At 42.4% G+C, this 17,426-nt stretch overlaps 1 protein-coding gene across 1 annotated transcript; it reads left to right on the top strand.

Moving 5' to 3' along the window:
- The first annotated feature begins 453 nt into the window (after window positions 1-453).
- On the top strand, window positions 454-14,683 carry CMTM5 (CKLF like MARVEL transmembrane domain containing 5). Its single transcript, XM_066603995.1, has 5 exons — window positions 454-991; window positions 6,742-6,894; window positions 7,294-7,392; window positions 10,541-10,634; window positions 13,419-14,683. Exons 1-5 carry the CDS (start codon window positions 896-898, stop codon window positions 13,436-13,438), a joined length of 462 nt encoding a protein of 153 aa, XP_066460092.1. The 5' UTR covers window positions 454-895; the 3' UTR covers window positions 13,439-14,683.
- The last annotated feature ends 2,743 nt before the right edge of the window (window positions 14,684-17,426 follow it).

Here is a 17,426-nt window from a genome sequence, read left to right as displayed (position 1 = left end):
GTATTGATAATTCTTATAGACAGATAAGCTTTAGGAGTTGTGGAGGTAGCAGTTGCATCCAAGCCCTGGTGTCCGATGGAACTCAAAAGCCCTTGTGCCATATACAGAATCACCAGTATTATAAATTGTACATGGTATGTGGGGGCCCTGTTACAAATTCTGCATTGGGGTCTAGAAGCTTCAAGTAACGCCTCTGCTTGCAGTGGTCATATGTTGAGACAAACTAATTACTATGAGTGAAATGGGAAGCTGTATATTCTTGCACATCATTATGATGTTCCACTTGCCTCTTGTATAACGCTGCCGCACACTCTCACCAGCACTGAAAGTTCTTATTGAATGTCTTTCATAGAGGATAAATAAATCCCAATGTTTCCCTCCACAAAACCCCTTTTGCTGTTTGTGTCAGTCTCTTTCCTTCTTCCTCCCTGCGTCTCTTTCCCTCCCCCTCTTCCTGTAACACAAATCTGGATCATTTGCAACTTCACTTCAGACAAGTTTATTCCCAACATCCATGCACACATCGGGGGACACTCAGGCAGAAGCTCCCCTTTCCCCATTCTCCTGCCTTCTGCTTCGGTTTATTGAATTTACTACATCTCCTAATAGGACATTTACTAACCCCTCTGTATCATAAACTGCATCGTAGTAATCCTGCCTGCTTCCTCCAAACAATACACGCTCTGTTACTTACTATTTGGGTTTTAGTACCCTCTGAAGTTTGTCTGCACAACTCTCCACATTAATACATATCCATTCCTTCTCACTCCATCTACCAACTAAACCAGAAAGCCTGATTTCAACCGAAAAAACTAACCTCACATTCACTTCTCCGTATTTTATTCTCTCTATCCTTCTCACCTTTCTGTACATTTGCTGTGGCCTCTGCCTGGGGATGAGTGAACGCGAAGGTGCCGATGGCTCCAGTGGCTTCTCTCTGGATAAAGAATTTCTCAGCTCACTGAAAGGACGGATTTTACTGGCAGAGCTGGTAAGCATCGGTGGTACTATCTATCTATCTATCTATCTATCTATCTATCTATCTATCTATCTATCTATCTATCTATCTATCTCATATCTATCTATCTATCTATCTATCTATCTATCTATCTAACTATCTCATATCTATCTCCCATATCTATCTCATATCTATCTATCTATCTATCTATCTCATATCTCTTATCCATCTATCTCATATCTATCTATCTATCTATCTATCTATCTATCTATCTATCTATCTATCCCATATCTATCTATCTATCTATCTTTTTATCTATCTATCTATCTATCTATCTATCTATCTATCTATCTATCTATCTATCTATCTATCTATCTATCCTATATCTATCAATCTCATATCTATCTATCTATCCCATATCTATCTATCTATCTATTTCATATCTATCTAGCTATCTATCTAACTATCTATCTCATATCTATCTATCTATCTATCTATCTATCTCATATCTATCTATCTCATATCTATCTATCTATCTATCTATCTATCTATCTATCTATCTATCTATCCCATATCTATCTATCTATCTATCTATCTCATATCTCATATCCATCTATCTCATATCTATCTATCTATCTATCTATCTATCTATCTATCTATCTATCCCATATCTATCTATCTATCTATCTATCTATCTATCCTATATCTATCTATCTATCCTATATCTATCAATCTCATATCTATCTATCTCATATCTATCTATCTATTCCATATGTATTTGTCTGTCTGTCTGTCTATCTATCCATCCATCTCTTTTTAATATATTTACTGTTACATTGATTAAAAATATTTGTACCATTTCAAGTATAAAATTATTGCACATGTTAATTGATTTTGTGTAATTGGCTGCCTATCTATGTACCAGTGTCTATCATTACTCATTTATCATTTCCCTATTTGTCCATCCATTCATACATCTTCTATCTATCTATCTATCTTGCAAAGTAGTTCAGGGTGGTTTCACACCCGCACTTGGGGTTCCGCTTTCCTGCTCAGTTTGGGGAACAGGAAAGGGGAATCCCTGTGGCCAAACGGCTCCGTCTCTGAACGGAACCGAACAGCGTTGAACAGACCCCATCGACTGTAATGGCGTCCGTTCTGTTTCTGCTCAGCTGCCCGGCTTTTGGATGGAAGAAAAAGGGCTGCATGCAGTGCTCTTTTCTTCTGGTATGTTGAGCTATATCTGCGACAGAACCTAAGACCACAGGTTCCCATCCAGATGTGACACCAGCTTTAATTATTACATTTTTAATTGGGTCAAGTTATACGAAATGTTAATTATATATATATAAACCTTTATTTATATAACACATGCATATTACTCCGCACTTTACATCAATTGATATCGGGTTCGGTCCCCATTGGGGTCACAATCTATATCTGTACGTTTTTAGAATGTGGGAGGAAACCAACAAAAAATCCAGAAAACATACAAACTGCATGCAGTTGTTGTCCATAGTCAGATTTGAGCCCAGGACCCCAGCACTGCAAGGCAACAGTGCTAACCACTGAGCGACTATATATAAAACAGATGGATGATTCGCTGGTGGTCCATCTGCTGGAACCCCCAGGAATCATAAGAACAGTGGTCCCCAAGTTCTTCTAGTCAATGGAGTGGAGGTGTGCATATGTGACTAGTGCTCCATTCAAAACTATGGGCCGAATTCCACAGCAATAATCCATTGGTGGGCATTGGACCTAATGGAGAAAGCTAAGTTCAGTGCTTGATTATCTCCATAGACAGTGAATGGAGTGATGGTCATGCTTGCACACCATTGACCATTCACTAGGGGACCCGGGAGCCACTGTTCTCCAAACCCTAAGTGATCATACATTCATCCCTTATCATTTTTATCGGTGATAAGTGTTACTGGAAAAACCCTTTTAATATAGCAATAAGGAATGGTCAATAATACTTTACAATCTGCATACTCCTAGTAAATGAAGCAATAACTACCCTCTGCAGAGCATCCTACTGCCATGCCAAGGGCCTCATTGAATGTTCACCATTAAACACATCTCTGTATACTCTCATACAGCATTTTAACAGCCCAGCGGCTGTACATAAAAGGGAATATCTGGGTAATCAAGATAATGTATAACTTGGGACATGAGTTTTGTGTAAGGCCGGGCTCACGTGGCCATATGCGGAATTCGCTTGCAGAGGACCACAGCGAATTTCAGCTGTGAGCCCGGCCGTACAGCCACATAATGTTCTGCATATGACCGCGTACTAACACAGGCGGTCATGCTCAGTACACCATTTTTTGTTTGCTTATATTTCCCACGCCGGCTCTTAGTGATGACGTGGGTACCCACAGCCCATGAGCAATGTAATTGTGTATGGGCTGCGGGTCTATCCACAACCATAGAGCACAATGGGCTCTATGTCATGGATTCCACAGTAAAATAGATAATGCCGTGTTCTATTTTCCGTGAGCAGATTACACAATTCTGACCCGCTAATGTGAGCGGAACTGCATAATCCAGTGCAATTGATTGATCCGCGTACTGCCACAGACCAATTGCTCGCAAGTACTAAGGCCATTCTCACACGGACGGGTCTAGATACACCCGGGATTTAGAAAAGAAACAAATTCAGTATAACAGGTGATTGGGTGCCACTATCGTCCTGCTCAAAATGCTTCCTCTAAATAATATTCATAAAACATATGGCCTATTTCAATAAGGCCGCTCTTCTGTGCTGCCAATACTTACCTTATTATACCCTTGATGAGACTGTATCTGAAACGCGTAGGGTGAGTATAGTCTAGAACAGGCCAGCCCTGTAGGCATACCGTACATATCTATCCAGGGGGACATACATACACATTTATTTAAAAAATTGGTTTTATTACTGTAATCTTTACGGGTTGTGCTGACACTTTCCAGTAGATTCTTCTTTTTTTCAGTGCAGCCATCCTCTGTGGCACTGAGGGGGTTTTTGGTACCTTTTAATATATTTTAATCAAAGTTACGGTTTCACTAGAAGAGGGGGAGTTGTCAGTCCGAGGAGGCCAATGTTGGTACCCTGCGTCCGACTTGACATTGGACGTCATGGTGCCACAACACCTGTAGGTGGGGTTTAAGTGGAAGCCATAATACTGTGTATGGAAGCCTCTAGTGAGGATGTATGAAGCGAACGCATGGGACACAGTGAGATTTGCTGTAAAACTGGGCAAAACTTTGTGTAGGCAGTGACAAGGGAGCATCCTGGTGGGCTGTGGAGGCGGGAAGCTAGCTAGTGACTAGAGCCTTGGGAAGAGCAGGGGCCATATGAATGTTGAGTAAAATAGTAAGGATTATAGAGAGACGGGTTCTGAGGAGGGACACCTCAGAGTTATCACACAGAGAAAGATAAGAGCAGCAGAGGTTAGTGAGTCCGAGAGATTATTATAAGGAAACTGATGGCTAAGTACTCGCTGGAGCATCACTAGTAGATTGGCAGGGATTTATTGCCAGGGCCCTCTGCCAAGCAGCTGTTTGACAGGCCGGTGCACTTGTTTGCTGAACTGAATTCCGCAGGAAGTAGATAGCTCTTTTCTTACTGTAGTGGCCGGGCTTGGTATTGCAGGCCAAGTTCCAATTGAAATGAATGGGAACTTTGCTTGCAATAGCAAACTTGGCCACTGCAGTGGGAACAGAGCTGTTTGCATCCTGCAGAATTCAGCTCAGTGTGCAAGCACCCTGGCCTGTCAAACAGCCAATCGGCAGGGATCCAAGGCAGCAGACCCCTGTCAAACTACTATTGATTACCTTACCTTTGGATGGGCCATCAATAGTTTACAACTGGACAACCCTTATAAAGGGTTACTCTTAATGAGGAGGTGTCCTAATAATAAACTGTGGACTAGAACTGCGTTAAGGAGGGACTGCGCTCTGAAAAAAAATGCAAGTGTGAATAATGTCATAAATGAGATGGAAATACCACTTTAAATCATATAGAGGCACATGCTTGCTCTGTTATTGCATGTTTAAGGCCCAGTGTCCATGGGTGGATTTGACTTGCGGAATCCGCACGGGTCATCCGCATGGAAGATCAGCAATTTAAAGTGCCCATGGGGAAGCATTGGCATCCGCAATTGAATTTAAGCATACGGATTTGATTTGTGGACTGCAACACGCTACATTTCAGTGCAGATTCCGTGCGGACGGGCTCAATAGAAGTCAATGGGTGCGGCCGATCCACAGTGCATCCGCAAATACAATTGCAGATGCGCTGCGGATTTGAAGGTTAAAATCAATTAGGAGGTGGGAAAAGGCTGGAAGGTGGGGTTGCAGATTTTTTTCTGCGCGGATGATGTGCAGTGCATCTTCGTACATCCACGTGGAAAAACCGCATGCGGAATCCGATCCGCCCGTGGACATGAGGCCTAAGCCAGAAATAGTTCAACAATTATGCCATTCTGTCATTGGTTATTGGAATAGCCCACAAACTTAATGAGTGTCTTAAGACCCATCTAAAGTTTATGTGCAGATAACCAGGTCAAATAACAAAAAAATTAAAAGATGTTACACCTTTATATTGTATATTATCATTTTTATCGGAATGTTTTTTTAGGATCTCTACCCCAAGGCTGTTTTTTCAGGGCATTTTCATGATGTTTCGTGTAGTGTTGCTCGTCATGATTGGACTTGATCATCCCGATACGATTCTTAGCAAACATTACCAAAATGTTGGCTCTCTGCTTAAGGGCTCCTACCCACTGGTGTTTTTGTGATCGCGATTGTCAATAGGACTTTCTAATGTTAAAAACACACCACAAGTTTGTGCTTTGCGATTTTTGTGGCATTTGTTTTTAACATTAAAAAGTCCCAATGACAATCGTGTAAAAAAAATGCAGCGATATTGCAGCGTTAAAAAAACTCAAGTGGGTAGGAGCCCTTAAGTAGAAAGGACATGGTGTTGGCTTAGCAGTGCTGCCTTGCAGTGCTGGAGTTCTAGATTTGAATCCGATCTTGATGGGGATTTGAGCCTGGGACCAACCACTGCAAGGCAACAATGCCGACCAATGGGCTGCCGCCACCACCAGGACCTCCACTTCCACTGTTGTTCAAGAAGGCCAAATTAAAGAAGCCAATTTTTACTCCCATTGATTTTAAAGGAAGTCACAATCTGGAGTCCCGATTCACAATTATGTTTTACAATTGGGTCAGTTATTGCCGAACCGTTTATTTCAATAATCGCTCATTACTAGTTTTGTGTACTTTCTTCTAACCCCAAAACACTGCGGCCACATGTTACTTTCAAGTCTGTAGTGAAATAAAAAACACACTATAAACAACACATTTTATTTTGGAGCATTTTCTGGCATTTTTAGGTCAGTGCTTTTATTTTTCAAAATGCACATGCTCGGGGTATGGAGTTTTTTTCTGGTATTTTTCCCATAAATTTCTCTATAGGATTTAAAATACACCAGCAAAAAATGCCCAAAATGGCATAAAATAAAGTCACCAAAAACATGTTCCACTTTTTTTTAAAAAAGCGTTGCATTTCAATCTACATTTCAGGAACAGTGGAAACCAGTTCTTCTGACATGTTGGGGTCCCATAAGGTCTAATTCATGGAATACTAATTGATAGAAATAAGTAATCAGGCAGGAAGAAGTAAGTGTAGTAGTGACCCATTGCTTGATCATTGCCCACAGTGTACCCCTGCCCTTGCCTCCTATATTATGTGGGACATGTTCCTCATTTACTTTCCCCTATGTTTCTCTCCACAGGTCCTCTGCTTTGTGATATTTATCTGTGTTGCAGCCTCCATCCCTTCCTATTTGGCAGTTCCTATGGTTGAGTTCATCATCACTCTCGGCTTCCTTATTCTTTTCTCAAGTCACTACTATCTGCGCTTCACTGCACTCAATTGGCCCTGCATGGTATGTAGAACCCTAGAAAGCGTACTAGGTTTGGATTTACATTACGTCACCCTGGAGTATAACCATAATTACAAAGTTTAGCGGCAATTGCAAAGTACACATTATGTTTGTCCTGCTTAATTTACCATAGCCTTTAATGAGAAGGATAGGTACAGTAGGAATAATCTGAAAGTGTGAGTAGTAATTTAGATTATATTAGCAAACTCAGTGGTTAATTATTAACTTGTTCCCTCTATGTGTGATAAATACTATGGGAACCAAGCTTCCTATCGGTAGAGCTAATTACCTTTGTCCCATGAGGTATTCATATAGTACACCTGATACACTAAATCATAATAAAGGCTATTAAAAGGTAAAATATCCCCATTAGTACTAATAATTGTATTCTGTTGCATTTAGGATTTCATGCGCTGTGTCTCCGCTGTGTTAATTTTTTTGGTAGTCTCAATTGTGGCTGCTGCACGGAATTCAGGAGACGGAGGAACAATTGCAGCAGCGGTAAGTATTAGCAAACGCATCAGTAACCTTTATAGGAGATGATGGTTGGAATGTTGCAAGGTGGACACTTCCTATAACAGCGCCAGCCAAAAAACAATCAATAGTCCGTTCCCTTCATTTCACATATTCTATGTTATCTTTCTCCTCCCTGAAATAGGACATGGATAATGCCTTTCACTATTGACAGGAGACTCGTATATTACATATTGACATTGATCGGAGGCCTAGACATCCTCTATATTCTCCGAAGACCAGGAGAGCCTTGGTATTAATGCAATGCCTGGATACTCTGGGGGCAGAGCTGTTCCTCTGCTTTTGTGTCCAAACTAGCGGAAGCATTCTTAATAAATACCTTTAATTCTGGTCAAGTCGAAGCAATGTGGTGGCAGTCCATTCCTATGAAATTTTACAGTCCTTGCACATGGCAAAGCCATATCACAGCATATAATAAATGTCAGACTTTTTCTCGCAGATTTTGTATGAATCCATGAGAAAAAAACATATGCATCAATAGCAATCTATGGGATTATAGATCATAGAGCCCTTGATTCACTTATCATTCAGTTCTATGACTATGTACTAGAAAAGGTTCTTGAAAAAAAATCCCCTTCACCGAAATTTGTGAACTTGACCTTAGACGTCACTTACAGACGTCACCTGCCCCCAACTGCCAACACAATGAAACCATGCTGCCCCTTACCAGTAGGTACAGTTGAACTCATAAAATCAGTATGTCTTTTCCCATAGGGCCCACTTACCCCAGCATAAACAGCAGCTCCCTGTTATCTCATTAGTCATAACAGTCCCAGATTTTCTCCTATGAGTCACTGCCCCATGGTAAAGGTAAAGAGTCATGACTGAGTCCTATGGTGACATCACATTGTGACATTTTCTCTCGCAGACAGTTTTTGCAGGGTGGTTTGCCATTACCTTCCCCAGTCATCTTTACCCCCAGCGAGCTGGGTACTCATTTTACCGACCTCGGAAGGATGGAAGGCTGAGTCAACCTTGAGCCGGCTGCCTGAACAATGCGGGAATTGAACCCACAACCCTACAGGTCGTGAGCGAGTGTTTAGGACTGTAGTTCTGCTGCCTTAACACTGCTCCACACGAGGCTCATCACTGCCACATACTCAAAACAGGCCCTTTCCTTCATGTATTAACATAGGCTTCTGCATAGTCACAATAGTCCGCCACCCCTTCCCTGAGTGCTCCCCCGCCTTTCACAAAGCAATCCCAGCATAGCCACAACTTCTCCCTGTACTCTCTGCAGATACTCCACTTTTGCAGTAATCACTCCTTTCTCCAGAAGTCACAGTAGGGCCCTCTCTCTTACAACAGTTCCATCCCCCAGTACTCACACCAGTGCCCTTCTTCCCACAGCAGGCTCCCTCTTTTCCCCAGTGGTCACAGTAGGATGTCCCATATTCCGTATGTAGTCACAACTGTTACACTAATCACAACAGTGCTTTTCAGCTTCCAGACTGATGCAGAAACTCTCTGCTTAGCAGGAGCCGTATGTAACTTTGAGGCAGGGCCACCCATTGGCATGTGCCTGGTGTACCTTACGGCAAATTAGATTCTACTCTAGTTTACATACTCACATGTAATATACACTTATATGCTAAGAACAACAGGTTATGCACCACTTTTCTGAAAACCCTTTATTATTCTAAATACACCTAAATTATTTAGCTGTAATACCAGATCACTTCTTTGCCCACTGCGATGGGTTGTATATGGTGATGGGATGGTTCAAAAATGATTTTTTTTGCAAGAATATTTAAACTGATCATTTTAGTATTTTCAGCCCCGCACATATAAGCACAGCACAATATTATAGGACCATCTCCCTGAGCTCCATTGCCCACATTTCCTTATGTAATAGGGCTGAACATCGCTCAGTCGACCACCTAGGTGATAATATTCTCACTTTCTCTTACTCATTCTCTCTCTCTGGTCTAGAGATGTATCCGCTGTTAGGGCATGTGACAGGGAGCCTAGTGATTAGAGATGAGCGAACCTACTCGTTTCGAGTACTTACGCACCCAAGTACCGCCATTTTCGAGTACTTCAGTACTCGGGTGAAAAGATTTGGGGGGCGCCGGGGGGCGGGGAGAGGCGTGGCGGTGCGGGGGGTAGCAGCGGGGAACAGGGGGGAGCCCTCTCTCTCTCCCTCTCCCCCCCACTCCCCACTGCTACCCCCCGTGCCGCCACGGCGCCCCCCGAATTTTTTCGCCCGAGTACGGAAGTACTCGGAAATCGCGGTATTCGGGCGAAAAAGGGGCGTGGCCGAGCACGTTTGCTCATCTCTACTAGTGATGTATTTTTCATGTTCACCCGCTCCTGTGATCCAATGCTGTCACCCTCTGAAGACGGCATGTGGCACGAAAACCTGAGTCTTCTCCGAGTACCATGCACACTGTTCCACAGACTTCACCGGGTGACAGCGCTGGATCACGGAAGGGGGTGAATATGAAAAACAGCTCTTTGGCGCATCCCTAACAGCACCGTAGCTTAGTTTATGGTGCTGTGGGGACCTGGCAGCTTCCATTTGAATTACTCTGAAAGCAATTATGAGCAATTGATAATGATTACCCGGGGTCATTTACATGCAACAATTATGGCTAGTAAATTATGGCTGTAAATCTCTTTACCGTGGATTGTAGATCTATTGCTGGTTCTCGTGCACACTGTCGTTCCATACTAGTTAGCTGTAGAAGCTTTGCGCGCCATTGTATAGTCCTTCATATGGCGTAGTGTTTTGGAAATATTCTCCGCTCTGAGCATTACAGTGGAAGATTAGCTCGTTATCTACTTAATTCCTCAGTGGATTGATTCATGATTTATGGCTTTCTATACCATGCATATAGAGAGCAGCAATATTCACCTGCTGGTCACATTATCTAACCCACGGTGAAAGAGATTTTGGGAGAACTTAAAGATATGGTTCTAGTGACAAATCTCCTTTTCTAAGGATGGAGGACTGCGTCACTCAAGTATATATGCAGAATATCAGAAGCTTGTGCACAGAAACACATTAGTTTACAATGACATATCCTGCCCACCCCTGAACGCCGTCACAGACGCCAAGAGTGATTAAGACGTTCTCCACTGACTTCTGCATCTTGCTTTGGTCCTTTCCCAGCTCTTTGGATTCATACTGACTGGAGTGTTCTCTTATGATGCTTACAACATTTACAAGACAGAAATCAGAGACCGGCCAGATGAGACGGGAGATGGTGAGCACTCTGTCAATGTACTTGAATTATGTAAACCCCTACATGTAGAGGTGTAGGAAAAAAATAGCTCCATTCATTGTTTGATACTACCAGCAATAAGCAAGGGCTCGTCCACACTGGTGTTAGGCTCAGGGAAGCATTTCCATTTTTTTCTGTTACATTTAAGGAGCACAGATATGCAAATGAAAACAGAATTAAATGTTTCCATTTTCTTCCCCATTGATTAAAACCAGAAATATTTCCATTTATCTCCGTTTAATTCCGTTCCATTTAACTTATATTTTTTAAACAGGACAGATAGCACAGTCAGCCATCCTATTTGTTTCATTGGAAACATGGAACAGAATTAAGCGGAAATATTTCCGTTTTTAACGTAAACTCATACAGATGCGTCCTCCTCTCACCATGCAGGTAGCTGACTACCAAATGGAGGAGCCAATAACACCTGTGAGGGCACCGATAAGACAGCCACTCACACTGCCTCCTGATAATGAGGGGGGTGGATGCTTGGTGTAAACTCCCACACATAGTGGATACAGGGTGCCAGACCATTCTGATATATGTAGTTCACCAGGTGTTATTGGCTCCTCCATTTGGTAGTCAGCTACCTGCATGGTGAGAGGAGGATGCATCTATATGCACTCCTCAGTCAGTAAGTAACGGCCATTTTCTGTGATTGTTTTTTATTTCCCCTTCTGTGATGCATTTATACTAGTGTAGGGACCCACTACAAGGCAAGGAACCGTGAAGAGGTTAGTGGGCTCATGTATCTTGGCCAACATCCAACCAATACCTTGCATTTATTATCTATCATTCACATGCAGTGTGGCATTAAGACTCCAGGGGGAGCCCAGGGTGGCAGTACCAATGTGATTCACTGATGGATATGCAGGGCAACCCGCCGAATTATCATGGCATCATTAATAGGTTGCTGGTCTGAAGGGTGAACTACATATATCAGAATGGTCTGGCACCCTGTATCCACTATGTGTGGGAGTGTACACCAAGCATCCACCCCCCTCATTATCAGGAGGCAGTGTGAGTGGTTGTTATATCGGTGTCCTGCACAGATGTTATTGGCTCCTCCATTTGGTAGTCAGCTACCTGCATGGTGAGAGGATGCATCTATATGCACTCCTCACTCAGTAAGTAACGGCCATTTTCTGTGATTGTTTTTAAATTTTTTTTCCCCTTCTGTGATGCATTGAAATCAATAGGGAACAAAACAGAAACATTTAATTCCATTTTTATTTGTTTCTCAGCTCCTCAAACCGAACAGAAATGTTTTACTGAGCCCAACGCCAGCGTCGACGAGCCCTAAGCAGCATAAAACCTTTGTCAACAGTTGCAAATTTTTTTTTTCCATTGAATAGTTTGTTTTTTTCTATTATATATAACAGTTGGTGGAGGTTTTATGCAGCTTACTTGTCAGTTTTCAGTACCAAACTCTGAATGCTTTTTTTTTGTACACGTCCAATTTTCCCTGTGCGTACAGAAATGAATGTTGACCTTAAAAACTATAACTAGGCAATGACGCAAGAATAGTCACAAGCAGGCAAACATTCTGAATTATCTTCCTTATTGGAATGCTCATTCTTTGTTCTTCATCTAAAAAACACATCTACAGTCATACTTTGCTACAAATGGAAGGTTTTGTTCAGATCAGAACAAAAAGATTGTGCATTATGGCTCATTTTAATTGCCAATTATAAGTAGACGTACTAGTACAGTAACAAGAAACATCGACAGAAAACTTTCTATACATTTTTAAAATTATGTAATGGACTTCTTAACTGTATTGATATCATATTACAAGAGCAAACATGCAGCTGCACAAGGGTCCTGTAGGGAAGGGGTCCACTTTTACATTAAAAATGATAGCATCCCTTATGTCTATTCGATAACACTACACTCATTCCTATCTATGTGTCACATTTATTGGGACACCGGTGAGCCATAGTGATCTAGGCCTATCAACATGTTGCCATCAAATTAGCAATGGGAATAGGAGCCAATATGCTGTTATTGTACAGGTACTTTCTGTTGCTGCTGTCTACTGATGCCATAAATGTAGAGATTATCAGTATAAATTATCATATAACCTTAATTATTTGTACATCTAATTCAATTTAAAGGGGTTGTCTCATGAAATCAAGTGGGGTTATACACTTCTGTATGGCCATATTAATGCACTTTGTAATATACATCGTGCATTAATTATGAGCCATACAGAAGTTATTCACTTACCTGCTCCGTTGCTAGCGTCCTCGTCGCCATGGATCCGTCTAAATTCGCTGTCTACTGGCGTTTTTAGACGCGCTTGCGCAGTCCGGTCTTCTCCCTGGTGAATGGGGCCGCTCGTGCCGGAGAGCTGGTCCTCGTAGCTCCGCCCTGTCACGTGTGCCGATTCCAGCCAATCAGGAGGCTGGAATCGGCAATGGACCGCACAGAGCCCACGGTGCACCATGGGAGAAGACCCGCAGTGCATCGTGGGTGAAGATCCCGGTGGCCATCTTGGAAAAGGAAGAAAGAAGTCGCCGCAACGCGAGGATTCGGGTAAGTAATAAAGTTTTTTTTTTTAACCCATCCCTTGGATTTGTCTCGCGCCGAACGGGGGGCCTATTGAATAAATAAAAAACCCGTTTCGGCACGGGACAACCCCTTTAACTGACCCGTGGGATGTCCACCAGTGACTATTTGGTCTCTTTATCTTGTAAATTAAATTAACTAGAGGTATTAGATTTCTGCACAACATCCACATATGATAATTTGTTTATATCGTAGGTGCTGCTGAACCAAAATGACCCTCCAAGAACGGGAAACATGTTCAACTAAAACAGAGACATTCCAATATCATAAGGTGAATGTCCCCATTCTAATCTATTCAAATCTGAATGCACCTCCAATTCGATCTGGATTCTCACTATTTATCAGCAAACCTGTCCTGAACCAACACATCAAGAGATATACAATGTGAAGATTGTGACATATCTGTGTTTTATTAAATTTGCATTTATTCTACATATAAGGCTTATTTGGTGGTATGCATGTATATAACTTGTTCTATGAAGTGTAGAAGAAACGTGGACCATTTCATTACATGAAAGACTTAAAGAGATACTTCCATCTCAGCTTTTCATAGCCGAGATCGCAAACCATCACTATAGTTACTGTCCACCCTGCAAGATCCTACGGCAACAGCCGAGTGTTGTTTGCGTAGCTCTTATTGAAGTGAATGGGAGCTCCAGAAATTGTTTCCATAACTCCATTCACTTCAATAATAATAAGAGCCACACAAACAGTGTTGGGCTGAATCACTTTCGTTTTCACAAGGAGGTCGGAAATAGAGGGCCGGGCTTTCCCAACTTGACCTTGAAAAGCCATGTAGAGAATACCCCTTTTTTACGACCAAAATGACTAATGGTCATGTGGTTGTACAACTGGCAGATGTTTTTTTGCGCACGCAAAAAAAAAATAAATACAGTAAAGTACACACGCACATTAAAATGCAATGCCCATTGCATAAAAACACAGCTCAAATGTGTTTGCAAATACACTTACGTCTAAGTGAAGCCGGCCTTAATCTACAGATATGGGGTTTCAGTTTGTTAAAGCCCTTTTTTAAACTCTTGATAAACCAGTCGGAGTTCCGTTGCAGATCCAGCTCAAAATACCGTATGTCCGGTGCCGTTCCGTTCTGTCCAGAGATGGAGCCGTTCGGCCGCGGAGATTGAAAGGGGAATCCCTGAATGGAGCAAGAAAGTGGAATCCCCAGCGCAGGTGTGAAACCACCCGACTTTCAATATCTTAGCACCAAGCTGAGAAGTGAATGGTCTCTGTAAACTCAACCCACTGCATGATGTATCCAATCAAATATTTGAATCAGGAGATCTCACAGTACCTGATCTCAGCATCATCTGCCACCAAGACATGTGCTTACAGCAATTTTTTCTAGATTGGGAGGGAGATGTGAGAGACGTTTAAATACAGCATGTGTTGCAAAGGATTAAACTCATAATTCCTTAATTTCTTAATTTAATAAAATATTTCCGAAATGTTGCCCTTACCATATATTATAATATTTACAATTGTATGTTAGTTGGAGAGGCTCTTAAAGGGCTTTACCCATCTCAGACATTTATGGCATAGCCTCACAATATGCCAAAAATGTCTGAAAGGTATGGGTAGCACCTGTGAGACCTGCAAATATGTCAATAACTGGGCATCCCTTGACCTCTATTCATGGTTCACTGCTTTCACTTCCATGAGAGTAAAAGGAATTAGCCACTTTATAACTCTTCTCTGAAGTGTGAGGGACAGGTATATGGTTAACTTACCAACATACAGGGTTAGCAAAATAAGGCTTCCCCAACTCAGAGGCTCCAAATGAGACAAAGTTTGGACAACGACCACTTCCGGACAACAACCACGTCAGATAATGCACTCGCTGTTTATGAAAAAAAAAGAGTAAAAAAGTTGTCAATAGGTGGCGCTGTAGCGGACCAGATCTACCATCAGATCTGAAGCACAGCATTTGTCAGCATGCTGTAGCGATTAAAGCTGACTCCGTGTTCAGCAGTGGAAAATATGGTTTTGCAAATGAAGCTTTGATGAAAACCAAGGGGGACTTATTGCACATTTGTAGTGAGATTTGCATAGCTAAAGAGCCACCTATCTGCAACATTTTCACAAAAAATTTTTTTTTCCTTAAATGAAAAGCACATCGTCTGAAGTGGCCATTTTATTAATTTCAACTCATTTGGAGTAACGGCACGTCTTGCAGAGGCACCTAAGTTGGGGAAGTTTAATTTCGATAACCCTGTATATTCATTAAAGGTTCTGCCCTGTTTTCCCAGTCTTGAAAGCCACATTCCCTGGTTCAGAAAAACCTTTTCCCCAGTCAGCAAACCGATCATGTCCATAATTTAGCTGAGATTGAGGGTTGTGTGACTCCACAATTCCATGACTGTTCGGCACATGTGCTACTTTTTACGATCTGCTTAGCTTCCAGGGAAAGCCATCTGCGATGGTAGCACAATACCAGTTCTAGTTGCTGGCTATTTACAAGTAATCGAACTGCACAGAAATTAGACACAATTAGGAAGCCAAGGTAGATCTGGGGAAAATGTACACAGCACAGGTGGAGGAGCGGCTCTGATGCAAAGTAGAAGCGTAACTACGTGAGCATACGCGTAGAGCGCCATCTGCCTGTCCTGCTACTGTCCTCATCAAAAGCAAGGTACACAGATTGCAGATGATCCCATTAGCAGACTAGGAGGCACAGCAGAAAGTCTAATTTCTGCATTATTCAGGGTAGAACTTATGAATATACTGTATATTGGTAATTTAACCATTATCCTGCACACCCAACACTTTAGACAAGAGTCAACATTGAGTGGCCAATCTTGTGGACAAATGTTGGGTGACTCACACCTATCAAACATGTATAGCATGTCCTGTGGATAAGCCATAAGTGTCTGAGAAAGGTGTACTCCTTTACAGGGACACTGTCACCACCATAGACTAAGTTATCCTGCTATTTGGGGAGGTGATGAAAATTTTGAGGAAGTATTTTCGAAGACTCACCTGCTCCCTGTTCTGTCATCTGGTGAAGTCTGAAAAGAGCCAAATTTCAAACCGCACACAAACTTCACCAGGTGAAGCGAGAATTGGGGAGCCGTTGAGGGGAGGGGGGTGGATCTGGCTCCCCATCACCTCCTTGAACAGCACCATAACTTGGTAAATAGATTTACTGGGACACTGTCACCATCGAAGCACGTCATAAACTATGATTTGACTGAATCACGTTGTTAAGGCCCTTTTACATGGCATGATTATGGTGGAAATAATTGTTAGATTGAATGATTTGCACAATAATTGTTCGGTTCACTCACTGCACATGTTTACACTAGAGATGAGCGAGCATACTCACTAAGGACAATTACTCGATCGAGCATTGAGTACCTGCCCGCTTGGAAGAAAAGGTTCGGCTGCCGGCGCGGGTGAGAGGTGAGTTGTGGCAGTGAGCAGGGGGGAGCGGGAGGGAGAGAGGGAGAGAGAGATCTCCCCTCTTTTCTTCCCCGCTCTCCCCCGCCGCTCCCCGCCCGCCGCCGGCAGCCAAACCTTTTCTTCCGAGCGGGCAGGTACTCGCTAAGGGCAATGCTCGATCGAGTAATTGCCCTTAGCGAGTATGCGCGCTCATTTCTAGTTTACACCTATCAATAAATTGTTCGTTTCTCGCTGGACCTAAAAATCATTGTTCATCTGCAGCAAATCCTTTTGTGTAAACAGGCATCATAATGATTTGCTGAATTGACAGCAGTGGCAGAAGGGTTGACCAGAGGCGTGGTTATGTTCAAATGAATAATTGAAACTACCCAATTATTGTTTCGTTTAAATGCATGCCAGGTAAACGATATACAATTGCTACATCACCGCTGGTTGCATGCCATATAAAGAGGACCGACTCTTTATTCTTCTCTCTTGCAAGAACTTATCTTTGCAAAATGCACTAAACACACTGCCGTGCAAATATCAAGCATGCTGAAGTCAGAGATTGGCAAACAGTCCCTAATATAGACACAGCAATGGCTACAACCAAGCATTTGTTTGCACAAAGAACAGCGTGAGAGCTTGGAGCTATATAGGCTGGCCTGTTGACTGTAAACTTCTGAATTCTCTGTTTAAGGAAGATGAAGTGATTGTATACACAACACAGTACAGGCATGAATATAGATGGTTGGTTCCAGTTGAAGGTTCTGTCACAGATCCGGGTCAATATACCAGAAGAAA

This window comes from Eleutherodactylus coqui, chromosome 5, assembly GCF_035609145.1.
Source record: "Eleutherodactylus coqui strain aEleCoq1 chromosome 5, aEleCoq1.hap1, whole genome shotgun sequence".
Classification (NCBI taxonomy): Eukaryota; Metazoa; Chordata; class Amphibia; order Anura; family Eleutherodactylidae; genus Eleutherodactylus; species Eleutherodactylus coqui.
Note: the sequence above shows the minus strand (reverse complement) of the source record. Positions and strands in the feature narration are given on the sequence as shown.